The sequence below is a fragment of the Aspergillus lucknowensis genome (genome assembly GCF_044049455.1).
Source record: "Aspergillus lucknowensis strain CBS 449.75 chromosome Unknown BJX67scaffold_30, whole genome shotgun sequence".
In the NCBI taxonomy this organism is placed as follows: Eukaryota; Fungi; Ascomycota; class Eurotiomycetes; order Eurotiales; family Aspergillaceae; genus Aspergillus; species Aspergillus lucknowensis.
In genome coordinates this window covers 131,897-155,946 of record NW_027263574.1, presented here as the reverse complement: position 1 = coordinate 155,946, position 24,050 = coordinate 131,897, and the positions used below count along the sequence as shown (strand labels likewise).

Genomic DNA, 24,050 nt, shown 5'->3' with positions numbered 1-24,050 from the left:
ATTTCTTCGACAAGGCATCATGTGGTCAAAAATCCGGGGAATGGGGGATGTTGCCTTAGGAATCAGCATCTGGCCTGGGATTCGTCTCACGAGAACGATGATGCTCCTTTCAAACCCAACCAAGCCTTTCGACGATCGTGCGGGGTAAGCGAGCATGCGACAATCATGGTGTGATCTGTTCTCTTGATCGTCTCTCTTTCCTTCTTTGGGTGTGCTTTTTTGGTATCGGGATGAGTTTCCTCGAGGCAACTTGTGGTTTTATTCTCCGAGGAGCGGCAAGCAGGTGATGTGCCCTCACGATCGCCTTTGGGGACACAAATACGGGCACAAAGACGAAGATCAACGACGAATCAGCTAGTGGCCCACGCTTTCGAGGAGGTTGGTCTGTGAAGAGTCGCAAGAGTGTGATGCGACAAAGGTGGTATCACACGATGTTGGAACTTGGGGGACGAACTCAGCCGTCGCCCTTCACATTCCCTCGTCAAGTATTATTGGCGTCTCGATGGACATTCGCGGGAGAGTGATCCTGCACCTTTCCCAGAATAGCCCACGTTTGTCGGTTCCTTTCCTTGAATCTTGGGAGACGGCAGGAGATGATTTGAGACACGCAAGACCAACTGCGGGCATAACTAAACCTTATGGACACACAACGAAGCGGTCAAGCTGGCGCTAACGCAACAGCACCCCATCTCACCGCCAACTGGCTTGTGAAATAACAATGATGCGATGCACCATGCACCTCTCATGCCCTCCGGAAAGAATGGCCCTCGATCGCAGCCATAGGTCTGCTCGAGGGCTCCAGGCCGCAGAAGGAGTGCAGGGGCAACGAGGTCAGCAAGGTCGGCATGACTCGGGAGCTCCTTCTGCTGGCTGCTGAGAAGGCGGACCGCCAACACTTGAGAGCGCGTCGGAGGAGAACTTGAGCATGCTATGGCAGTGGATTCATGGCAATTCTGAAAAAGTTCCTTGGACCCTTCATCTCTTCTCCTCGAGACAACCGATTCTTTGGGACATCACTCATGATAAGAGGAAAGAGCATCCCAGACAATTCGCGACGTGGACGCGTTGGAGCCGTCTCTCTGTGGCGTCATCCACGTCTGATTGGTTTGCAGCCTCAGGCCTGCAGCGGCGCCTGCGCATAAGTCCAAAAGGGGAATAGTGTCCTGCTCACCTGGGGATGTACCTTGGATTGACAACAAGAGAGTCTTGTATCGCCCTGGATTGGGGACTACGGAATGCCCCAAGAGAGTACAAAGCTTCAGGCACCGAGATTTGGAGATGTACGACAAGGAATGTACGCTTGAGTCCGGTTTTACCAAGTGGAGTTCATTCGCAGGAGGGAGAATTGCGAAAACGGAGCCAAAATCAAGAGATCCAAAGTGTTTGAACCTGATTGATGGATCCTGTCTGGACCTGCAGTAACTCGACGTTAGTCGGATCTTTGAGGGCTGCGCTGCCCTGCGCCCAGGCTCGGATCCTTGCCTGGGAACAGTTGGCTGCTTCCCTCGGCTTTGTTTTCTGCACCTCTGTTTGTCTTTTGATGCCGTTGAATCAGATGGACAAGCTCAAAGATGGCATTTTTGTCTGTGAAAGGCCAGTTGAAGAGAGTCTCCAAGAATATGCTTCTTGTCCGAGGCGATGTTGTCTCTGCTCAAGCCGATCAGACTGCCTGTCCCTGAAAGTCTGCCCAACGACTGGTAACTCCACGTGAACCTCCTTTGTTTGGAGCTGATCAAGGGTGATTTGAATTCTCAAGCTTCTCGGCGAAGAAAATCAACAGTCATCATGACTGCAATGTTCTGAAACAGTTGTGAATCAATTCTGGAGATGAAAGAATGGTCAACACAACAGTACATTCTTCTACGTCTCCTCCCAAACCAAAACTCTGAAGCTAATCTCAACCCATCAGACCATTCCCACTCATGCTGTTGGTGTCCCAGACTCGGTGATGACGACAACCTGTTCTTCCGAGTTCCATCGTGATAATCAAACAGTTGATGATTCAGGGGGTGTGGGGCAGTGTCCGGAAGCGGTGCCAGTGCCACGTTGCTGGCCAATGGAAATGAGCTCGTCGGTGGGTTCGTCTGAAGATCACACGTACAATTGGGAGTGGAGACAAGACTCCGTAATATTACCGGTATTTACCACAAGTCACCAAGCATCTTTCTCTTTTAGCAAGTGCGGTGCCGTAAATGACCGTATCCAAGGTTCTGGCTCGTTCTGCGACTCTTTGCCTTTCTGGTCCCTTCCCCCAACTGGTCTTCCTTCTGCTTCTTTCGCCCCCCCTCAGCTCAACCGCCTATCATCCTTCCCCCAGACCCCCAAGGTCCGAGTTCCTCCTTATCCGTCCACTCATCCCTCTCGCTCTGACCAACTCTCTTCCTCTGCTTCTTCCTCTTCTCATCTCTTCCATCCCGCTTTCTTTCATCCACACCCTTCCCTCCACACCCTTCCCTTCACCGACTCCTCATCCTCTCCCTCGCCCTCCCCATCGCTCCTTCCCCCCGAATCTTCTCTGGACCCTGTGTCCGACCTTCCTCCTCCACTATCGCGCCTTCACATCGTCCTCCCTCATCGCCGCAGCACAAGAGGACTCTCCTCAAACTGAAGTCGGATTTGACCCTTCGTCTGCTCTATATATCGGGTGGACCACTGGTCGAATTCAACCTTTAGGCCTGTTCCCACCAAAGCGTCTCCTGTCATCTCCGACCCTCGAACACCATCCGTGACTCAGAATCGACAGCCAGCTCTCGGATTCACGACCCGTTGTCAACTCGCCTCCAAAGCCTTGCTACATACCTTGAAGCTACAGAACAAGCGTTGGGCCTTTGCTGATTAGAAACCGAGTTCTGCTGAGTTGTCCTCGAGACGCTATCTGCAACCTGGGCCGGCTGCTGGTACTTGGTTCTTCATTCCGCCCATCAAGGCATTGAAGACCCTTTGCCAGCCGTCCAGAGCCTCAGATTGACTATATAGCGTCTACTTGTTTGGACTGCTCATTCTCGACTTGGGTTTCATGACTGCTTACCGTCTGCCCTCTGAGTCACGACCATCGCCGACCTTCAGCCTGGTGTTCGAAGGGCATTTATAACGTCACTTTCTCAGTGTGTTTTTTTCTTCTTTTATCTATACAACTTATACCGCGGTTTACGATATTACGCAGCGTCTTCTGTTCCATCTCTTCTCAATCAACTCACAGCCCGTGCTCCTCCCACGGCTATCGTCTTCTCGTTTCAGACACATTCGTCAAGCTCCTTATCTTTATATCGGCATCCGCTATCAACACTGGAACGATATACAAATGAAACTATAACGGTCACTACAATTTCCTAGCGTCATTCACCCACTCGGGTATCTTCGATCCGCGCTTTGCGCTGTCTCGTCATCTCGATTCCTCTTTTGTCATAAACCGGATCTGCCCGCCCTTATTATTTATATGAGTGTTCGATCATACAGGCCCGGTGTTTCTCTGCTCTTTTAATATCATCTCCTCGATCGACACATCTCTTTTGGTCCTTCGGCGGTAAAGTCTTCGGAACTGCAGACCAACACTTTATCTTTACTCCAGTTGCGAAAGCCACTGCTCGTTTCTATTGTCGCATCGCCATTGTCTGACGTCCATTCTGTACCGCGGCGCCGACTTAGGCCACTGTCTCGATCTTCTGCACTTGCCGTGCCCTCCGCTCCGCCGTAATACGTCACCACCGCGGACGACGACCGTCGTATCTCTGGAAGAATACCGTCTTGTCCAATATCCTACCAGTCATGGAGTCTCTGAAGAACAGCTTTATCCCAGGTCAGCTGCTGGATGGCCGGTTTCGTACTGTGGCGCCCCTCAATCATGGATCCTTTGGCATGGTCTTTCTCGCAACGGATATCAAGACCGGCCGTGATGTTGCAATCAAATGCATGATGAAATCGCCTTCAAATGAGGCGTGGAGTCCGTCTTCGAGCGATAGCCGCTTCGAAGAGCTTGATTGTCACCAGCGCATTGCATACCATCCGAACATCGTCAATCTCGTTCACCACTTCGAAACAGCAACTCACCTGTATCTTGTTTTGGAGTATTGTGCGAATGGCGATCTTTACGAAGCCATCCGACTAAACCGTGGCCCTCTTGAGACGGAGCATGTTCGTGACTTTATGCTGCAACTGGTGAGCGCCGTGGAGTTCATGCATAGCAACGGCTTGTATCATCGTGATATTAAGCCAGAGAATATTTTCCTCATGCAGGATGGATCTATTAAGTTGGGTGACTTGGGTCTTGCGACCCGAGATGCCTGGTGTTACGAGCCATGTGTTGGAAGTGATCGCTACATGGCCCCGGAACAGTACGATCCCGCCCATAATGGCTATTCCCCCGTGAAAGCCGATATCTGGGCGGTAGGCATCTGTCTGCTGAATGTTCTGTTTGCTCGGAACCCATTTGCTACGCCAACCGAATCCGATATTCTTTTTGCGGATTATGTTAGGGACCGGCAGTCGCTCTTCGACATCTTCCCAAACATGTCTCAAGATACCTTTGAGATTTTGAGAATTGCTTTAGCTGTCGACCCCGAGAAGCGGTCCCTTTCTGGTCTTCGAGATGCGATTATGCGAGCTGTAACCTTCACGACCGACGATGAAGTCCTGGATGAGTTCTGCACCGACGGGAGGGAAGTTGTCCCTGCGAGTGCTAATCGCGAGCCTCTCCGAACGCCTTCCATTCAGAGCCCATACATCAACCAGGGTGATTCGTTTCCCTGGGCTAAGGCCCTGCAATCCAGTCCCCCACAGGCGATTCGACAGCTGTCCGCCATCCCGGACACGGAGAGCTACTCAGAAGATCTTTTCCCGCCCTCGGAAACTGCCGGCACTTCGTGGTTCTCTGTCCACCAAACTCCCTCCATGGCCTCGGTTTTGGAGTCCGCTCTTGGTGGTTCGTATGGATCTGCTGCCCTGGCGAAGACCGCCCCTCGGTACCCCCCTCCATCCGACCCTGTCCCAATCACTGGGTCTCTTCCTAGCCAGGCCGCCAAGCCTATACCCTCTCTATCCATGGTGTTCGGTCGAGACAACAAAGCTGATCAGATCTCTAAAAGTTGGAGCGATCTCTGGGATGAAGAAGAATCCGAAGGTGAAGACTCCGCTCTACAGCAACGACGTGAACAGAACTCTCGGAGCTGGAGCCATGAAAGCAATGCTGTCGACGCGAGCAGGCCCGTAACCACTGGCCTGCGCGAAGCTCGGAGCACCTCTATTCTCAATTCCCGGTCCCAGCCTGTGTTATCACCTGAAGTTGCTCGTCGCTCGTCATTCGGGAAGCCCGCGGACAACGAGATTGCCGCCACTGCACCCAAGGTGATCGCTTCGCCGCGTATTTCTTCGAAGAAGTCTTGCGTGGACAAATGGGCGGCTTTGGGCGACAAGAGGCGTAACTTCAGACCGCCCGAGTCTTCCCCGAAACGTTTCCCGAACAACATGTCTTGGCGGAAGGATTGGGGTTTAGGATCCTCAGGTTTCGATTATGGGCAATGGGCAAAGAAGGAAAGTCTTGCCCATGACCGCCGACGCCGCCCGTTCCTCCATAAAGAGTGGCGCCGTGATTCCTCGGAGACGCAGAGGCCTATTAACATCAAGCCGACCATCAGTCACGATTACCATGGTAGTCTTGATGAGGACCTCGATCTTGTGGGTGGCTGGCATGATCTTCATCTCTAAGGCCACAAATTATCGCAGACCTTACCTCGACTGCCTGCAGCCCTTCGTGTGCCGTTGATTCTGTTGATGCGTCTGAACAAACCGTATTCCATACATGCGATATCTTCTATTCTCATCTCTCTCGGTTCTCCATACGAAACCCGGTGTCTCTATCACCACTATACTTGTTCGTCTTTTCAACAAACTTTATAGATCATATCTTCTGCCGAACCCAAAGCGCGTGTTCAGTGTTCCTTCGCACTTCTGTATAATATCCCGTTTTTGGAACAAGCAACCGGTGGCGCAAAACAAGTCAAAAGTCATATCCGGAGGGAATGTTTTTCTGAGATTGATACCTTTTTTATCTTCTCCCCCCTATCCTTCACTTGACGCATCAATTTTTTTTTGGCACAGGTTCAACATCACACACTGGCGGACAGCTCGTGGATGGGTGCGGTGATGCAGGCGCCCTCTCACCCAACTCAGAAAGAAAGAAAAGCTACGGGAAAAACGATGTTATTGATTCTACCCAGTCGGACGTGGTCCTGTTCTGGCATCGGACTGGTTTCTGTGTACTCTAGTTACTAGGACAGATGGATGGGTAGTCACGGTGGACATAATCCAAAAGTGATTCTCGTACAATCTGGCTTCTCGTTCGCCTTGTAGCCACGTAGCCGCTGCTGGTCTGTCTGTGCTCGAACGAAGCGCCTGCGATTCTGCCGGGGGTGTTGAGCGGTGAAGTGTCAAATTGGGGCAGCCCCTTCGCCCTGCAGGCCTCCTTTGCTGCCCTTCGCTCTCTTCTCCCCAAGCAGTCATTCTTACATATCCTCTGTGCTGTATTATATCCTTTTATTCCACCAAATTGTCCTTTGCATTTACCGCGCTGCCCCTTCTGGGTTCCCTGTCGCCCTAACGCCACGTACCCATACTCAACACCAACTTTTGAAGCGGAAGGAAGCCAACCAGACCTCCACAGAAGCTGACAAGGGCTTGGTGGCAGGCCCATCTCTTTGTCCACGAGCCGTAATCGGCAATATGCGTAGGTAGTTAATCCTTTCAGATCATAGACAATGTCTGTGCAATTACTCCTGAGCAAGCCGAGTGACCAAATTGCCTCTGCTACCGTTAATTCCCGTTATTTCTTGTTTTAATGATGTTGGCACCGTGGTGGATCGCGACGTGTTGGACTTCGTGGGCAATTTGTGTGTCGGCCTGGACCCGGGGAGCCGGTAGTGAAGATCAGCAACCTATCTGTCTCGCAAGGGGCTGGAGAGAAGTCGAAGCTGGGTTCCTTCAATGGCCCGCCTGCATTGAAACTCGGTGGGAGAGAAAGCCAAGCGGCGACCCAACTCCATACACCCAAAAACCCATCAGCGAGCCGACCTCGATATCGGTGCCGGTAGAAACTGCTCAACCATCGCCGGCAGGAGAAGAAGCCGACCAAGAACTCGATACCGATTCGCCGCTCGACAACGCGAACTTCCTCTCTTTCGAAGAGTGGAAAAAACAAAATCTCGCCAAGGCAGGGCAGTCGGCGGAGAATGTGGGCGGCAACCGGCGGGCCGGGTCCGCAGGAAAAGACCGTCGACGGCCTACGGGGATAAACAACGCGCTTGACTCCCTTGGAGACGACGGCGAGATTGAGCTTGATTTTGGCGGATTCGGGGCTGATGCGTCGGAAGCGACGAGATCGGCTGCCGCCTGGGGAACTCATGTTCTTCCTGATGGGGAGGGTGTGGCGCAAAACCTAGCTGCGGACCATGATGGAACCGTTGATGCGACTGGGCAGGGTGTCCCTCATACCGGTGGACCACGCTCGAAGGATGCCGGGACTACTTGTAAAGAGCGATTCAACTATGCGTCGTTCGACTGTGCAGCAACGGTTCTCAAGACCAATCCTCAAGCAAAAGGGTCATCATCCGTATTGATCGAGAATAAGGACAGTTACATGCTGAACGAGTGCCGTGCAGAGAACAAGTTTCTGATTCTCGAGTTATGTGACGACATTCTGGTCGACACGGTTGTTCTCGCCAACTATGAGTTTTTCAGCTCGATATTTCACACATTCCGGGTCAGTGTTGCGGATCGTTATCCCGCAAAGCCTGATCAGTGGAAGGAACTGGGCGTTTACGAGGCACGAAACACTCGCGAAGTACAAGCGTTTGCGGTCGCGAATCCGCTCATTTGGGCTAGATACCTACGGATCGAGTTTCTGACGCACTACGGACACGAATATTTCTGCCCTCTCAGTCTGATACGAGTTCACGGAACAACAATGCTGGAAGAATATAAACATGACGGGGAGGTGAACCGGGCTGATGAAGAACCGCCTGGAGAAGTCCTGGAGCCAACTCCGTGGGTGGATACGGCGCCGGAGCTCGGCGATCTAGCACCATCAGCGCCGCCCGCTCTCTACAACGGGGATGTTAAAATAGCCTCCTTTGTTTCGAAGGCCTGCCCCAATCCTGAAGCTGCGGTTCAATTGGTACTCTTGGGTCTGTGGGATCATCATACCTGTAGTATCGAGGAAGTCCCTCCAGAACCCTTCGCGCCGGGTGGGCCAATTCCTGCGGGACCCGGCCAGGCATCACCGAGCACGGTAGGACCTTGGGCCGGTGATACTGCGGCAACCGAAGGAGGACGAGGAGGAGGACATGCCCCCTCTCCTGAGGTTGGAAATTCGAAGGCTCCAAGCATCGCAGGGGTAAATACCCATTCTTCTCCAGATGTCGCCTCCACCGCGGCTGCATCTGATGTTACTTCTCACAATGCCACAAGTGAGACAGATACCCGCCCTTCGGGCGTCTCGAAAGATGACCAAGGCGCCAATTCCACCCGAGCGACAACCACACAGCCACCCGCCGCGAACCCGACAACACAAGAGTCGTTTTTCAAATCGGTAAACAAACGCTTGCAAATGTTAGAGACAAACTCAAGTTTGTCCCTGCAGTACATTGAAGAGCAATCCCGGATTTTACGGGACGCGTTCAACAAGGTCGAAAAACGGCAGTTGGCAAAGACATCTACGTTCCTAGAGAACTTGAATGTCACGGTGGTCAATGAGTTGAAGCAGTTTCGTGATCAATACGATCAGGCGTGGAGGAGTGTAGCGCTGGAGTTCGAGCATCAGCGGATACAGTACCACCAGGAGATCCAGTCGATAAACACTCAACTGGGGGTTCTCGCGGATGAGCTAGTGTTCCAGAAGCGGGTGGCGGTGGTTCAGAGCATCATGGTGCTCATCTGCTTTGCCCTTGTGCTCTTCACTCGTGGTACTGCAGGTGGCTATATCGATTTCCCAAGCGTGCAGAACATGGTCTCCCGGTCGTACAGCTTCCGGTCGTCATCTCCAACGGTCGAGTCTCTATCTGGAAGTCCGGGATCGGCACGGGCTGTTTCGTCTTACCGTCGAGTCGCTCGCCACCGACGACAGAGATCGAATGATTCACAGGGTGGATCACTTAGCCCGGCTGTTGTGTATGCGCCGTTGACTCCAACATCGGATGACTCTGGCATACGACGGGACGTACGGGCCCTTACGCCGTCGGCGCCAGAAGAGTCTCTGTCCGTGTCGAATTCTGTTCCGCTGCTACACAGATCGAACAGTAGTCCAGCGGACCTGCGGGGAGAGAACGGGGCTGATGGACTGGAATCTGAATCTGAATGTTCGGAGGTGGAGGGGCGATGACGGGCGGGACTGTTTGAGCAGAGCTCATCCACAACCCTTGTAATAATTACGGTAACTAGCATTATGAGACTACGACTCATGATTAATGAACCCTCCTCTGGAGGATGAAGATCAGCAAGACATGTCATAATGAAACAATGAACAAGATTCATTGAAACCGCTAGGTATGGAGGATAAGCCGTTGCCATGACAACAATCAACGGGCAGTTTTTCTTCTTTTCTTGACACTTGATTCCACTCCACCACGTCACCTCCTTCGTCTTCCTCAAGCTTCAAGCCTCTACTTCATCTTCATTGAAGACTTATCATAGATTCATAGCAATGGACTCGGCCCCGCTGGCTGCCCGCTCACCAAACACCCATCTTGCCGTCTCCCACGAGCAGGAGAAGAACGCAGCAACCAAGATGAACTCTATGGATTACCATCGTCAGATTCTCCAGGGAAAGCTGAATAATAAAGATAAGTAAGTTCTCTAGTCGCAAACACTGCGTGAAACGATTTCGGGTGCTCATGCAGTCCAGACAACAAGCGAGCTACGTCTCCCCGTCAGACGACATCATGAGTCCCTGCTCGAAGAAACTGAGCGATCTGAAGGGAAGGCGTTTTAAGAAGTACGCCTCTCACTCATCTCTTCCCTGGACTGAACTGTTTTGAATGGAATTCTAATCCTTGTGGTGTGTATAGCGCTGGAAAGCCCCAGACGCTTTTCACCAAGCTGGGCAAGAAGAACTTCGAGCAATCGTCCGAGAAAGCCCGCAGCGATACGGAAAACATTGAGAACACTGCCTAATTAATTGTGAGACGAAAAAAAAAAAAGTTGCTTCTTTGTTTGTCCGGTTGGCGCAGGTCGCAGGAGTTGGCTTCAGTGCTCTGGGATGGATCAGACGGATTGGGATTGGACTGTCTGCGTTTGTTTTTTTCACTCTCTTCTTTCTTATGTTTTATTCTAGATTGGACTAGATTGGATGGAACTATTATGGCTCTGTGCTGTGTTTTGTAGTTGGATCTCCATTTCGGCAATTGGTCGAGATGAACTGTCACTGAGAGCAATCTGGGGAGAGCCTAAATGATTGGCCAGCATTCCTTCTCGTCTGGCATGATCGATCGGAAGTGAGAAATTAACTTCCACCGGAGGGCTGCATAGCTGGCCAGCTCCATCGAAGGCTTCGCAGCCGAACTGGACCTCGGCTTCTCCGCAACTTTGCCGTCTGGAGTTCGGCCCTGCAACGATCGAGGCTCATCCTTCGCGGCTTTTTATTCTCTCTATCGCCCTCTTCTTTTCGCATCTTCCCGTCCACTCTTCGTTTATCCCATACCCACAATTCTGTTTCTCTTGACATCATGCCTGCCTCCGCCAGAATCCCCCCAATTGCCCTGCCCTTCGTCAGCGAGAGGGCCAAGAAGACTCTCGACCTGGTACTCCCCCTTCCACTCAAAGTTTTTACAAGTCTAACTGATAGCTTCTTAGGTCGAGGAATTCGTTGAGAAAGAATGTATCCCCGCTGAAGCCCTCTTCTCTGCCCAGCTCGGCGAGGGCGCCCAACGATGGACGACAACCCCCGCCATCATGGAAGAGCTAAAGGCCAAGGCACGCAAGCTCGGCCTGTGGAACATGTTCCTACCCAAGAACCACTTCTCGCAGGGCGCCGGGTTCAGCAATCTCGAGTACGGCTTGATGGCGGAGTATCTGGGAAAGAGTAAACTGGCTTCGGAGGTGAGTGCTTTCCCCGCATTTCCCGTCTTCAAGGGGTAAGGAGCTTGAAGGAGCCTGTGCTGATGTATGTTCGACGTGGGATAGGCTACAAACAATGCTGCTCCCGACACCGGAAACATGGAGGTCTTCGCCAAATATGGCAACGACGCGCAGAAGGCGCAGTGGTTGACACCGCTGCTGGAGGGGAAGATCCGGTCTGCGTTCCTCATGACGGAGCCCGACATTGCTTCTTCCGATGCAACCAACATCCAGCTTGAGATCCGTCGTGAGGGGAACGAGTATGTTCTCAATGGTTCGGTATGCTTACGCGACAACTCCTTCACTACCAGTACCCCGAGGCTAAGAAGTATAGAAATGGTGGTCCTCTGGCGCCGGCGACCCCCGCTGCCAAATCTACCTCGTCATGGGCAAGACGGACGCGCGAAACCCCGACCCCTACAAGCAACAGTCCGTTGTGCTCGTCCCCGCAAACACCCCCGGCGTCACCATCCACCGCATGCTTAGCGTCTACGGGTACGACGATGCTCCACACGGCCACGGCCACATCTCCTTTAACAACGTTCGCGTCCCACTATCTGCCATGGTCCTCGGCGAAGGCCGCGGCTTCGAAATCATCCAGGGCCGTCTCGGACCTGGACGCATCCACCACGCCATGCGCACCATCGGCGCCGCCGAGCGCGCTGTCGACTGGCTGATTGCCCGCATCAACGACGACCGCAAGAAGCCCTTCGGCCAACCCCTCTCCTCGCACGGCGTGATCCTCGAATGGCTCGCCAAATCCCGCATCGAGATCGATGCCGCCCGCCTCATCGTCCTCAACGCCGCGATCAAGATCGACCAGGGCGATGCCAAGTTCGCCCTTAAGGAGATCGCACAAGCGAAGGTCCTTGTGCCGCAGACCGCGCTGACGGTTATCGATCGCGCTGTGCAAGCCTACGGTGCTGCTGGTGTGTGTCAGGATACGCCGCTGGCGAACCTGTGGGCGTTGATTCGGACGTTGCGGATTGCCGATGGACCCGACGAGGTGCACTTGCAGCAACTCGGGAAGAGGGAGAATAAGTCGCGGAGGGAGGAGGTTACGAAGAGGCTGGCGTGGCAGAGGGAGACCAGTCAGAGGATTCTGGTCGCTAGCGGCTTCCCCAAGACCAAGAGCCATCTCTGAGTTACGCCGCTTGTTTTCCTTTAACCTCTCCCCCCATGTGATGTTTCTTTTGTTTATGAATATATAGGCTCAAAAGGAAACCTGACCGGATCGGATCGCGCTTGATCGATGTTGCATATATACCAATCATTACTATTGAATAACATTGACCTGAATAGCCAACTTCAAGTAACCGTAAAGGCAATTCCCCGATATATTATAGACACCCAACGCCCTCTAAGCCCGTCGTCATCATCGTCGACATACAAGACAGAAGAAACGGTCAACAAACGTCCAGCTAGTGGAATGCTTTTTATATCACTCGCCAGCGAGCCCATGTCCGTGATGCCTCAAGGCGGCGCAAACCGCAACCCCCAATTCAATAATCATCGTCTGCAGCGCCCTTCCTCGCCTTCTTCTGGTTCTTATGCTTCACCTTGAAATGTTTCTTCGAGTTGCCTCGTACCTCGGATACATCGACCCCGCGTTCCAGCGCCACCATCATCCGCTCCTTACGTCCCGTGAGCGGTTTCCGAATTTCCTGGCCCTGTTCGGTGTATTTGGCGTTGAAGGGTAAGTTCAGTCTCCCGCCCGTAGACTGCGAGCCGGACCCGAAGAAGCCCTTGTCGACTGTTTGGGATTTGAAGCCTTCGATTGGTGCTTTGGATGTAGACGAGGAGGAGGATTGTTGTTGTGCTAGGAGCATTGCTTGTCGGCGCGGTGGGAGGTGGGCCCAGTCGTAGAGGTCTTTGTTGAACTCGGCTCCGTCGATGGGGTCCGCGTCTGATCCTTCGAGTGGGGGAGGCGGGTGACAGAAGAGGAGCTTGCCATTTACGTAGTCCTTGAGCACATAGCGGGCGGCGCGCGATTCATCGGGTTGGCCTTGTCCAGTTGTTGCGAAACCGCGGGCGCGCGCATAGGCGCGGAGGATGTCGTGCGCTGTTGGGATTCCTGTGCCGCCTTCTTCGACCGGGCGGGTGTGGATTGTTACTCCATAGACGTTTTCGAGGAAGTGTTTGGGAATGCGTTGGGCGACGAGGCCGGCCGGGCCGGTGAATTCGCGTTGTTGGTCAATGGGAAGAACGCCGTTGACGACGAGCTCAGCCTTAGTCGTGGCGAAGTTGGGGAAAACAAGCCCGGGGCAGTCGCAGAGCATAATCTCGGGCGAAAGGTAGAGGGTCTGAAAGTGCTTGGTTTTACCGGGAGTCGCGGAAACAGATACCTTCTTGGCTCCGAGGAGCGCGTTGATTGTGCTAGATTTTCCGACGTTAGGGTAACCGACGAGACCGATGGTTGTCCTTTTGGGTCTGGAGGCGTCTTCTTCCGTGCTACCTTCGTCTTCTAGCTCTCCCGGTGAGTTGGAAAGAAAGAGCTGTTCCAGCTCATCAACGTCAAGGATGTCGGTTCGCTTGGAGTTTGCTCGTCCACCGGAAAGTTCCACACCACCATCGGCTTCCTTCTCGCTAGTTTCCTCAAGATCCAGTGCTTTCGTATCTTCTGCCAGCGTCTCAGTGTCTTCGTCCTCGTCCTCACTCTCACCATCGTCCAGCCGGGCCTCGTTGCGTTCCTTGGCTAGGTGTGCGGAGAAGAATCGGAAGCTGATGTCATTCTGCTCAAAGTAGTCCGCCCACGCCTCTCGTTGTTTATCCGTCAGCATATCAGCCTTGTTCACTAGGAGCAGGTTTTGCTTCTTCGGGTCAATTTCCTTGACGTAATGTTCGAGATCTTCACTGCGGAAGAGGAGTGGATTTCGCGCATCGACGATCTGCACAACTATATCGGACCGTTCAATAACCCGCCACAGTTGACGCCAGACTTCAAGGTTCCTCTCGAAAGGAGTCATTAACAGGTCGTTGCTCTCCTGCAGTTCTGCCAGTCCCCGACGCCAATCCATGAAACTCTCACGCTCCATAGCATCCAGCTCGTTCCGGGTAGTGGTCTGGTCCCATTGTGGACGACGTGGTACCGTCAGCCTGGCCTTATTCTTCTTGTGTTTTCGAACAGCGGATCTCTCCTCTGCGGCAGAAAGTAGGTAGGGATTCTTTTGGTCGGTATGGATGATCTGCACATTATTCATTTTCTCAGCCGTGAAATCGGTACCGGCCAGTTCGGCGGTCGTCAAGAACTCGTCCAAAGCAGCCTGTTCCGTAATACTGCGCATTTTGACCCATGAGGCCTCTTTGGCATTGGGGGTGAGGTAGGTATCGCCGTTCATATCCTTGCGTGCGACAGCGGCATTATGCGAGGCCTTCTTCATGTTCGAGGCTTTACCTTTGCCAAAGCGATCGTTCATGAGGCTCTGGCCGAGCCCCACGGAGTTTTTGGATTTTGCCAGCACCATCTTGGACAGATAAGGGCGATGGATGTGGGAAGAGACGCTGTGGAAGAATGTTGGATTTCTAATGGATTTTTGGACCGAGAGAGGAACATCCCGCGGACGCTGACTCAGCATAGATTGTCCCCTCGCCTTCCCAACGTCCTGGGAATCCGAAGAGAAGGGATTAGAGAATGGAATATCCTGTCGTTACTATGTTCAGAGTATTCGTAATTGAAACAGTCTCTCCTAGGGCCTCGTGGTCGGGTTTCGATGACAACCATTATGAGGAGGGGTTGATCACGTGACCCAACAATTTTTTTTTTTTGGATAGCTTCACTTTGGATCTCGGAGTTTGATTCTTATGTTCCGAACGTCCCTCATTACCGAAAGCTCGTCTTCAAGATGCCTCCTCGAAAGCAGTGGATGTATGTTTTGTCTCTGACAGGATTTCCCGGCTGTCGCGGTCACTAACAAATTCGTAGCGATAAAAAGAACGCTACCACTTATCAGCTCTTCCATCGATCGCAAAATGATCCCCTCATCCACGACCCTGAAGCTGATGACCGTGTCCTCCACCCGGTATCTGGACCTCCTTCTAATGACCCAAGCACATCAGCGAAGCGATCCAAGAACCTGAACGACCTCTCAAGCGAATTCGGATCTGCCGCCATTCGAAAGAACGAGGGTGAAGCAGCTAACTATGGCATTTTCTACGACGACTCCAAGTATGATTACATGCAACATCTGCGTGAGCTAGGTACCGGGGGCGGTGACTCGCACTTCATCGAGGCAGCCAACAAGGACAAGGGGAAGAGCAAATCTATGAGACTTGAGGATGCACTCGCCCAAACCTCATTGGACGACGGAGACATAGGGAGCAACTGGGATGGTCGCAGCACAAGGAGCTCCGCATACGGAGCGTACTCAACTGCTTCGACGTATTCGCGGAAACCGACGTACCAGGACCAGCAGAATGTTCCGGATGCCATTGCAGGGTTCCAACCAGACATGGACCCTCGACTCCGAGAGGTTCTCGAGGCCCTTGATGACGAAGAATACGTGGACGAAAAGGAAGATGACGATTTCTTTGGCCAATTGACCTCCCAAGCGGAGGAGATGGACCCGGGCGACTGGGAGGATACATTGTTCGATGAGGACGAGGAAGACGACGGATGGGAATCCGATGCTACGGAGAAAGCCCCTGTCCAGCCAAGTACCACCATATCCACCACACAAGAATCAAAACCAAATATCGAATCCATTGCTCCGGGCAAACTCCCTGCCCACGACGCCCCCGCTCCAGATATGCACCCGGACGACCAAGACTGGATGCGCGAATTCGCGAAGTTCAAGAAATCCGGAAAGACACAAGCTGCTCCCGCAACCCCCGCCAGTGTCGTCCCCTCCGAACAGCGCAGCGCGCTCGCCTCCACGGTCTTCACGGCTGGAGGGACCCCGATCCGCCGCAAGAAACGTAAGGGTGCCCTCACCAACCCCTCAGCCTACTCCATGACTTCGTCCTCGCTCGCGCGTACGGAGGGTCACCGCCTCCTAGACGACCGTTTCGACCGGCTCGAAGCCCTCTACAATCTAGACGAGGAAGAAGAATACGACGACTCCATGTCCATGGCCAGCGGTATGACAGGGATGACCGACCTCTCGACCACCTCCTCACAAGCTCCAAGCCTAATCGACGCGAACGGCAATGCAGTTGCCCCACGACATGACTTCAACAATATTATGGATGACTTCCTGGCCGGGTGGGACGGTAACACTAGCGCACAAGCGAAGAGGAAGGGCGCGAAGGCTAAGCGCGGCAAGAACGGCAACGAGGCGATCGGTATTCGGATGCTGGATGAAGTGCGTCAGGGTTTGGGTCCTGCGAGGATTCCAGGGAAGGCGCCGGGGAGGGTTTCGGGGAGGGCTTGATTCTCTCGGTTTTCAGAAAAGTTTTGTTAACGACTGCAATGATATCCCCCGCTGTTTATGTCATGAGATCAATGTCGGTTAGATTTTGGGTTATGGAGTCTAAGTTGTGGTGATATCTAAATAGACCGGACTGAGTTGCATTTTAAAAGTAACTGACCACTATCCATTCGCGAATAACGCTTGGAGAACGGACTGAAGGGTTTCTATAATCATGAATAACTTACGTTCTATTTGACATTTATATCCGGTGTGTGGCCTTCGAAAGACCATGTATTCCGGTATATCCCAACTCTTGAGCTGTGTCGTATAAGTACAAGTCCATATATACAGATCTCGACGGACATATCCACGCCACCGGCGGAATCATAAAGCTCCCCCAACCTTCTCAACAATCCACATAGCAAGCCTAACATTCCACCCAACCCGGCGCTCCGTCCTTCTCAGATCTTCTCGCGAGATCGGACTTGCATGCGTCTGTAACCATTCCGTTTCAGCCCCCAACCGCTCCTTCAGCTTCCCATCCTTCGTAACAACTATCGCTCCAACTTCGAGGTCTAGCCCGTAGCTCCGCTTCGTGTAATTACTGCTCCCGACGAACGTTAGGCTCGGGTGTTCGTCGTTGGGAAGCGTTATCCAGAGTCCCTTGGCGTGGTATGTCCATCCATCCGGTTCACCTACTGTACCGCGGCGCCATTCCATGAGCTGGACGGAGTTTGTGCGTTGGGCAAGTGCAACGCGGTCAAGGAAGCGGGCCGAGAGGTGCGTGTATGCCGCTGGCAGCATGCCCGAGACGCCAGGAGAACCGTAGAAGCCGTTGGCCCACGGGGAGGCGGTTAGGACGGTGCCTCGCGTTGCTGAGGATGTTTGGGATGTGGAGGTGCTTGCGATAAGAAGAGAGGATAGAACAGGGTGGATGTTGAAATATCCGGCTGTGAAGAGCCAGCGCGCCCCGGAGAAGGCCGGTGACTTGGATAGGAGTTGGAGGATGGTCGTGACAGCGGGAAATTCAGTTGAGGTGTCGGGGTTTAGGAGGGGGTTGAACTGGGCGACGGGGTATACACAAGTTCGACTGGTAGATTTGTGTCCGAGCGCGGCTTTGCTGGCTGTTGGTTGGATGAGGGGTGTAAGCACTGCCGAGGAGTATGCGATAAAGTCTTCTGGGTCATCGAGAGGAGAGGGAGCGCCATTGGTGCTGGGCCAGTCGAGGAGGTAACCGGCCGCATTGTGAGGATCGGGAAGAACTTTGAAACTGAGTCCGCAAATTGCGCTGTGGATGCGCGCATAGTAGTCAGTCAACTCTTTCGAGTCGAAAACATGATATCGATCTAGGCGGTTCGTGAAGTAGTCCTGGGAAAGATTTGCCCTGCGCAAGTCAGACACTTCTGAGCTTCGCCCATGAAGTCGGTGCGTACCCTGAGAGTATTATTTCATCATCGATCCCATAAAGTTTCATATGCTGAAGGCCCCAGCCTTCGTTGATCCGTCTTGGGATCCATTTCTTCCGCATTCCAGTCAGATTTGGCGTATGAAACATCCGAATATCTACCCTCTCCGGTCCATGCTCGGCAACTAAGGACGCCAAAAGTGAGGCGCAAGACGGATTCGGCGTCTCTCGAGTCCCGCGCAATGCATCGGTTAGAATAGAGACATGTAGTTCGGGATTTTTGCGGAGAGCTTGGTTGATTATTTCAATCAATTCGTATTCCGTCTTGCCAATATATAAGGTAGAGAGGTAGATGCGGTTTCGAGCTGATCTTATTTTCTCCTATCACCGTAGAGTATCTCGAATTAGCCCTGCGTCTGCTCCCGCCTAGAAGGGTTCACACCTTGAGTGTACTGTAGAAGCTCGCTGGGGAGTCCAAGATTGATATCCGAGACGCTGGCACGTCAAAGCACGGCGCTATCCGATCCAACTCGGTCATGATACTCCCTAACGGCGATACGCTCGACGGAACAGCTGTGCTTGGAGCATGGGGAGTGTGCGTTGAGAAGCTGCGCTCCCAGAATTTTCGGCGTATGACAGGGCTGCGCGCAGCACAGCGAATGGTATGGCCACCGACACGTCCAAACATTGTACGCGTGATTACGGTAAGCCACTCCCTCCGCAGACTGGCAAGAAATAGAAGCTCAGCAGCTATTGCAATTGGGCACTTTGGAGATTGGGACTTTCTGCGTCCTCCGCGGCGAAACATAGAGACTGCAAACTATGCAAACATGTGGTGAGGCTAGACCGCATTGGGGCGCAACAACCTCCGAGCGGAAAGACCGACGACACAGAAGCACGACCACGTTCATTCCTTTGCATTGGCCACACAAAGCCTCCAGGCGGCAGTTTGTCCAAGATGTCGACTATTCTCCGTACATTACGGAATTTGAGACGGATTGGTCTCAAGGTGGGCTTCCCGATTCCCGAGAAAACCGTCCACTCCTCTTTGGAGGATCGCTAACCTCAACCCTTTTGTCTCTTAGGAATATGGCCATCAAATGCAGGTATGCGCGCACCGTCTAAGTGGAATGGATGAGCATTAGGGATAGTCTGGGTTTAGAAACTAATGTCGGGCGTCGGAATATTTAGTATATAGGTACGATATCCACCACCCACCCTACCCCTCTCCACCCACAGGAGGGTACATCGAGCGCCATTGACTAACATACGCGCACTTGCAGGCGATACCAAAGCCGGTACCCTAATTGGCGTTGACCGCTTCGGCAACAAGTTCTACGAGAACATGGAAGAGGAGCTTCCCCGTGAGTCTCGGCCGAGCCGAGAGTCGAGCTTGAGTGTCACTGACTGGGATGCAAGTTCGAACCCGCTGGGTTGATTACAAGGAGAAGGAATACGACCCGTCACAGATCGAGCCTGGCTGGTGAGGATCAAATTCCCCTCATGACTACCCTGGGAGTTCGTGCTAAGTTCTCGCAGGCACGCCTGGATCTCCTACATGGTCGATACTCCTCCCACCGGTGACAAGATTATGCAGACTGGTCTGCGTTCCTGGGAACTGCGTGAGCACAGGCCTACTTTGACTCTGAGCCGTGCTGCGTACAAGACTTATTCGACGTGAGTGAACTACTACCACAAGGTTTACAGGGTTTACGAGATCTGTATGGAACTGACGGTATTGGTCTTACCTAGTGTCAAGCCCAAGTACTCTGCTTGGACTCCGGTTGCTGCTCCCCGGTAATCCGGTCGATGCCACCCTTCTTCCAGCTAGACCACTGGTTATCGGTGTATTTGTGACCAATATGTAAATAATCGTGTTCCTCTTCCATTTCCAATTGATAACTGCATATTTACAAAACTCCGCGCTCGCGCTTTGTACAGAGCTTCTTAGTCTTCTATATTTTGATAACAGGATACAATAAAGGTATCATATTGACACAACGTCAAATGGCAGAAGATGTAACATTTTGGGAATAACTGAGACCCAAAGCCATCACGAAAGAAATTTCGTGGACGACCAAGCAAAGGCAAGGCAAAGGACTTGCCGAATTATAGAACATACACACCAGAGCCGAGATTAGACCAGTGACGGATCGGTCGCCGATCTTCGAGCTCAATGCACCACCACAAGACTTCTTTTAGTTTCTGCGTTTGACCAACGGCCTCGTATGCTCGGGAAAGGGCGAACCAGGCTTCGGAATTGTCCCACGAAGTTCCACGCTTCGTCAAGGCTGACAGCAAGAAGTAAGCTCTTTCTCGGGCTGCGATACGATTGATCAGCTTGGGTTCTTCATCCTCGGTGGTAGGAGCTGGGTTCTGCGTCTTTGGCTTGTCCGAATCGGGGATTCCGGCCCTACTTAAGCGCTTGCTCCCGTTTGATTTTGATGCCGTAGCTTCTTTGCTTGGTGGCGGGGTCATTGTCGCCAGGGGCATTTCTACTCCCGCTTCTGGTGGCTGGAGAGGAAGTTTCTGATCCCAGATGTCGAGCAGCAAATCCGCCAATGTGATGGTCGCCTTCGGATGATCAGGGTTGTACATCAATGCCTCTTCGAAATGCTCCATTGCTTCATGTGGGCGCGACTGGACCTTCAATAAAAGGCCACGCTCTGCGTAGATATCAGCCCAGAGTTCGTCAGAGCTCTTTGGCGTTGCCCATCCGCGTTCCCGGAACGACCGGGCGGATGCGTCCTGCGCGGCCGTGAGGATCTCTATCCGCTTCACATGTTTCGAGGCTTCCTCGCATGCCTCTGTGGCATCATCAAAGGATGAGGCTCGCCGGTAGAGTCCAGCGATGAGTAGCCAGATTTTGGCTAGGATACACAAAGCATGCTTCTGGGCTTGAGCATGTGGAAACTTGGTCAACGCTCCTGTCGGAGACTCGAACGCGTAAGACAATGGTAACCGAATATCTTGCTCGCGAGGCTGCTTGTCATGACCAGCAGGGGATTCTAGGCGCGTATGTTTGATATTGTGGGCGATGGACCCTAATGTATTTTTTGCGCTCTGTGGCCGGCTTGGGGCTTGCGATGCCGCATTCCGGACCTTTTCTGAGCTAGGTGCTTCTTCGCGGGGGTACTGTCCGCTCGGCTCGCCATCTTCGGAGCCATGGTGATTTGCAGTATCACCATTTACATGACTTACATTCTGGTCTTGCCCAGCGTCCGAATTTTTGACAGAACTGCCACGCTTCCGCAGTTTTCGTGAGTCGGGATCCCCTAACGAAGCGTTCACATCGCCGGTAACTAGACCATTCTCGTCAATAACCCGCATAGCAGGCGCTCCATCAACATTAGAAGGGCTGTTCTGAAGTGCTGAGTGGCTTGGAGAGTCTGCCTTGTGCTCGCCGCTAGGGGTAACCTTCTGGTCGGGAGTGCGAGAGGCTGCTTTGTGCCGCCCGAATATGCTGCCGCGGAAGCTCTTGATGGTCGCAGAAGAGCTTTTAGGGCGGAGGGGTTGATCCGTGCCGGTTTTAGTCTGTCCTTCAGGTCCCAGGTCTAGGATTTGGAACAGGATGGCAAAGAGACTGAGAAGTTGGTCACTATGGTTAAGTGCAGCCTCCGGGCCTTCCAAAACCTCCACGAATGCGAGCTGAGTCATACGAGTTTCGATAATGCGTTCCTTTTCTCGATTCCGTAGTCGATCGAGGAGCGCACGTTTTAGGTTTGTCTGTTCCCGAACCTTCTGCTGATGTTTTGATGGCCTTCTGTCACTGTGGGCGAGGGAAGTAGAAGCAGCGGGAAATTGTTCAAAAGCAGCCTCACATGAGCGCTCGGCAATATCGAATTCCTGCTTCGCACTCAAGAGAAGTGCTAGGAGATGCCACAAGGGTATCAAGTCTCGCTCACGGCTAAAACCGGCAGAGGTGCCTTCGGGATCCTTGTTTGATGCCAATGCCGACTTGACATAGTCGATTGCAGCATCAAGATCGCGGTTTTCCGCCAGAAGCAGAGCTAGTGTGTAGATCGATGAATAGTTGTGCTCGTCTCCGAGTTCGGGAGCGATGCTTCGTTCAAGGCACTCGATAGCCTCGGTTCGTATATCGTCGCGCTCCTCATTCACTGGGGTCCAGCTCGCCCAGTTTGCGAGGCCGATCCCGATTGCACGGTAGGTCGCACTAACGTCGGCCAGTGAAATGGCTCGGGAATCGATAATCATTCTCCTCTCCTCTCCTTGCTGGTGGTCTTTGACGTGACTGCTGATGAACTTCCTCAGGGTCCCGATTAGTTCCTTCGCTTTCTCTGCCTCCTTGCCTGAGCCAAAACAACATAAAAGAGTGACGCCCTCGGAAATAGTGCGCATGAAAACACCCTCATCTTCTAGCTCTTCGTTGGGGACCGACTTCTCGGCCCGCTCTTTGGCGCCGCTGACGATTTCTATGTACGAGTCAAGCGCTTTGAAGGCAAGATCGAAATCCGCGAGGGCCGAATGGACGTGGAAAAGACGCCTTAGAATGAGGAAAGAGTGGTACGTCCGGCTCGCAGCACGGTATAGAATCTAGGTAGGCGATTAGCGTTTCTATAGTTCCGGCCTATCACGGAGCACTCACATCGAGAACATTCCTTCCTACGGCAATCTGGCCGCCTTCACCCAGTTCCTCGTCGTGCCACTTGGGCCCGCAGAGTTCCTTCCAGTTCGAGATTACCTGCTCTACCCAAGACTCGATACTCTTATTGCCGGAATCGGCTGAGGGAAACTTCACCTCGCGGAGGAGGTTGGCTTCGCAGATAGCCTCCACGCGTCGTATTTCATCAGCGAGTTGCGGGCGTTCAGGGCCGCCCGCTGGTGCAGCATACGGCAAGTAATGCTGGAGGACGGCAGAGAGAAGGTCGTAATATGATTTCCAGATGGACGATTTCGAGACTGGCTCTTTTGAACCTTCGGTGTGTGGGCCGTGAGGTGTCCCGGGTTTTACAGCGGGATGGGACGACCAAGCCCGGAAAAGTCTAAGAGCAGCGCTCACAAGTCCCCCGTGCGCACCTGCAATATCTTTGCGGACTTCGTCGCCTGCAAGGAGTGCACCGTCCGCAAGCACTTTCTCAGACCAGTATAGAAACTGGTTTGATGACGACGCATAGTTCTGATTACCCAGCCAGGCACTTAATGAGTTGAACGTCTGTAGCGCATCGCGGGGGCCAGAAACAGCATGCTGTGCGGCGCCTTTTATATAGCAGCCCTTGACAAGACAGACCTTAGTCCACGGCGAAATCTCATCCCCCGCAGCGACTAGAGCGTTCAACTCATCTTCAAAATCCTTCGGAAGGCGGGCCGCGGCCAGTCCCGGTTCATTGAGTGTGTAGTGTACCCATCCCAGACAGACCTGGGCCTGGAATACTTCTTGTCTCGATCCGTCTGCTTTATCGACTGTGGAAAGAAGGGAGGGAATTAATTCGGGTAAACCAGCGGAGGATGAGGACGTAGGGCGGCCGGTTGGCGAGCTTGAGCTTCTGTGCAAATGTGTAATTATCTGGTACTCCGCGCTAGCGACGTCTAAGTAACCTGTCTCCAGTTGCGTTAGGCTGTGCTTCGCATTCCGACCGGGGGACGATGAGCACTTACACGTCTTGTGAGAAGCATGTTTGGTGACCTTTCGGATCAGCTCAGGAACCTCATCCCATTTGTTTAGAGACCGAGCATTATCCAGGGCAACGATATAGCGATGTCCCTTCTCGGACTCTCGCGCCTGAGGCATGTGTTAACAGGGATGTCAGAGTCGAGCCGGGGGGCCGAAAGAAAGTGGACTGAGGTTGGGAGAGATCACTTACAGCCATGGTGAGGGATGGTGAGGATAGAAGGGGGACGCGGCAGCGACGAAATCTGGGGAAGGGCAATTCAGGAACCGTCCATCACAAGCGCCCACCCCGAGGCTCAAGATTGCGAGTGGGGAGGAGGGAGTTGGGGGAGGCTTCAGAGTCAGCACGGCCAGGACGACGACGACGGCGACGGCGACGACTTTCGCCAGGAATCAGCCAGTGGCGGTGCTTCATTCGCCGTTCATCATCCAAGTTGCTGCTGTCCTGTCCAGGGGAGAGTCGGGAGACCCACGCAGCGACGTATTGTATTGCGTACCGTATTATTGTGTTTTGTGACCCGTCCCGAGGCTTCATGTGGTGGTCCAAGCTCAATATATATTTTTTTTT

The 24,050-nt window shown here is 53.0% G+C and overlaps 9 protein-coding genes across 9 annotated transcripts; 6 read left to right on the top strand and 3 right to left on the bottom strand.

Moving 5' to 3' along the window:
• Nucleotides 1-1,278: 1,278 nt before the first annotated feature.
• Nucleotides 1,279-1,830, top strand: BJX67DRAFT_169317 (uncharacterized protein). The gene has a single exon (XM_071025077.1). The coding sequence runs from the start codon at nt 1,397-1,399 to the stop codon at nt 1,709-1,711; it is 315 nt and encodes a 104-aa protein (XP_070884636.1). The 5' UTR covers nt 1,279-1,396; the 3' UTR covers nt 1,712-1,830.
• BJX67DRAFT_169379 (uncharacterized protein) lies at nt 1,831-3,251 on the top strand. The gene is made up of 2 exons (XM_071025078.1): nt 1,831-2,859; nt 2,989-3,251. Exon 1 carries the CDS (start codon nt 1,949-1,951, stop codon nt 2,606-2,608), a length of 660 nt encoding a protein of 219 aa, XP_070884635.1. The 5' UTR covers nt 1,831-1,948; the 3' UTR covers nt 2,609-2,859; nt 2,989-3,251.
• BJX67DRAFT_169607 (putative serine/threonine protein kinase) lies at nt 3,187-5,952 on the top strand. Its single transcript, XM_071025079.1, has one exon. It carries the CDS (start codon nt 3,766-3,768, stop codon nt 5,698-5,700), a length of 1,935 nt encoding a protein of 644 aa, XP_070884634.1. The 5' UTR covers nt 3,187-3,765; the 3' UTR covers nt 5,701-5,952.
• An 880-nt stretch (nt 5,953-6,832) lies between these two features.
• Nucleotides 6,833-12,244, top strand: BJX67DRAFT_373045 (uncharacterized protein; the record flags this gene model as incomplete). The annotated part of the gene is made up of 7 exons (XM_071031333.1): nt 6,833-9,344; nt 9,687-9,831; nt 9,890-9,979; nt 10,727-10,784; nt 10,837-11,082; nt 11,167-11,379; nt 11,435-12,244. 7 exons carry the CDS (start codon nt 6,833-6,835, stop codon nt 12,242-12,244), a joined length of 4,074 nt encoding a protein of 1,357 aa, XP_070884633.1.
• Nucleotides 12,245-12,400: 156 nt separating this feature from the next.
• Nucleotides 12,401-14,758, bottom strand: BJX67DRAFT_357702 (ribosome biogenesis GTPase LSG1). Its single transcript, XM_071029524.1, has one exon. The coding sequence runs from the start codon at nt 14,673-14,675 to the stop codon at nt 12,603-12,605; it is 2,073 nt and encodes a 690-aa protein (XP_070884632.1). The 5' UTR covers nt 14,676-14,758; the 3' UTR covers nt 12,401-12,602.
• Nucleotides 14,759-14,911: 153 nt separating this feature from the next.
• On the top strand, nt 14,912-16,651 carry BJX67DRAFT_169306 (ribosome biogenesis protein LTV1). Its single transcript, XM_071025075.1, has 2 exons — nt 14,912-14,965; nt 15,023-16,651. The coding sequence occupies exons 1-2, from the start codon at nt 14,943-14,945 to the stop codon at nt 16,467-16,469; spliced, it is 1,470 nt and encodes a 489-aa protein (XP_070884631.1). The 5' UTR covers nt 14,912-14,942; the 3' UTR covers nt 16,470-16,651.
• BJX67DRAFT_169302 (CDP-diacylglycerol--glycerol-3-phosphate 3-phosphatidyltransferase) lies at nt 16,651-18,615 on the bottom strand. Its single transcript, XM_071025074.1, has 3 exons — nt 18,296-18,615; nt 17,882-18,234; nt 16,651-17,832 (listed from the first exon to the last, which is right to left on the bottom strand). The coding sequence occupies exons 1-3, from the start codon at nt 18,539-18,541 to the stop codon at nt 16,833-16,835; spliced, it is 1,599 nt and encodes a 532-aa protein (XP_070884630.1). The 5' UTR covers nt 18,542-18,615; the 3' UTR covers nt 16,651-16,832.
• A 132-nt stretch (nt 18,616-18,747) lies between these two features.
• On the top strand, nt 18,748-19,769 carry BJX67DRAFT_357698 (complex I NDUFA12 subunit family protein). Its single transcript, XM_071029523.1, has 7 exons — nt 18,748-18,862; nt 18,939-18,959; nt 19,045-19,051; nt 19,137-19,217; nt 19,273-19,336; nt 19,393-19,530; nt 19,606-19,769. The coding sequence occupies exons 1-7, from the start codon at nt 18,812-18,814 to the stop codon at nt 19,652-19,654; spliced, it is 411 nt and encodes a 136-aa protein (XP_070884629.1). The 5' UTR covers nt 18,748-18,811; the 3' UTR covers nt 19,655-19,769.
• Nucleotides 19,770-24,031, bottom strand: BJX67DRAFT_357695 (putative filamentation protein (Rhf1)). Its single transcript, XM_071029522.1, has 4 exons — nt 23,676-24,031; nt 23,470-23,593; nt 22,460-23,409; nt 19,770-22,407 (listed from the first exon to the last, which is right to left on the bottom strand). The coding sequence occupies exons 1-4, from the start codon at nt 23,679-23,681 to the stop codon at nt 19,963-19,965; spliced, it is 3,525 nt and encodes a 1,174-aa protein (XP_070884628.1). The 5' UTR covers nt 23,682-24,031; the 3' UTR covers nt 19,770-19,962.
• Nucleotides 24,032-24,050: the final 19 nt, after the last annotated feature.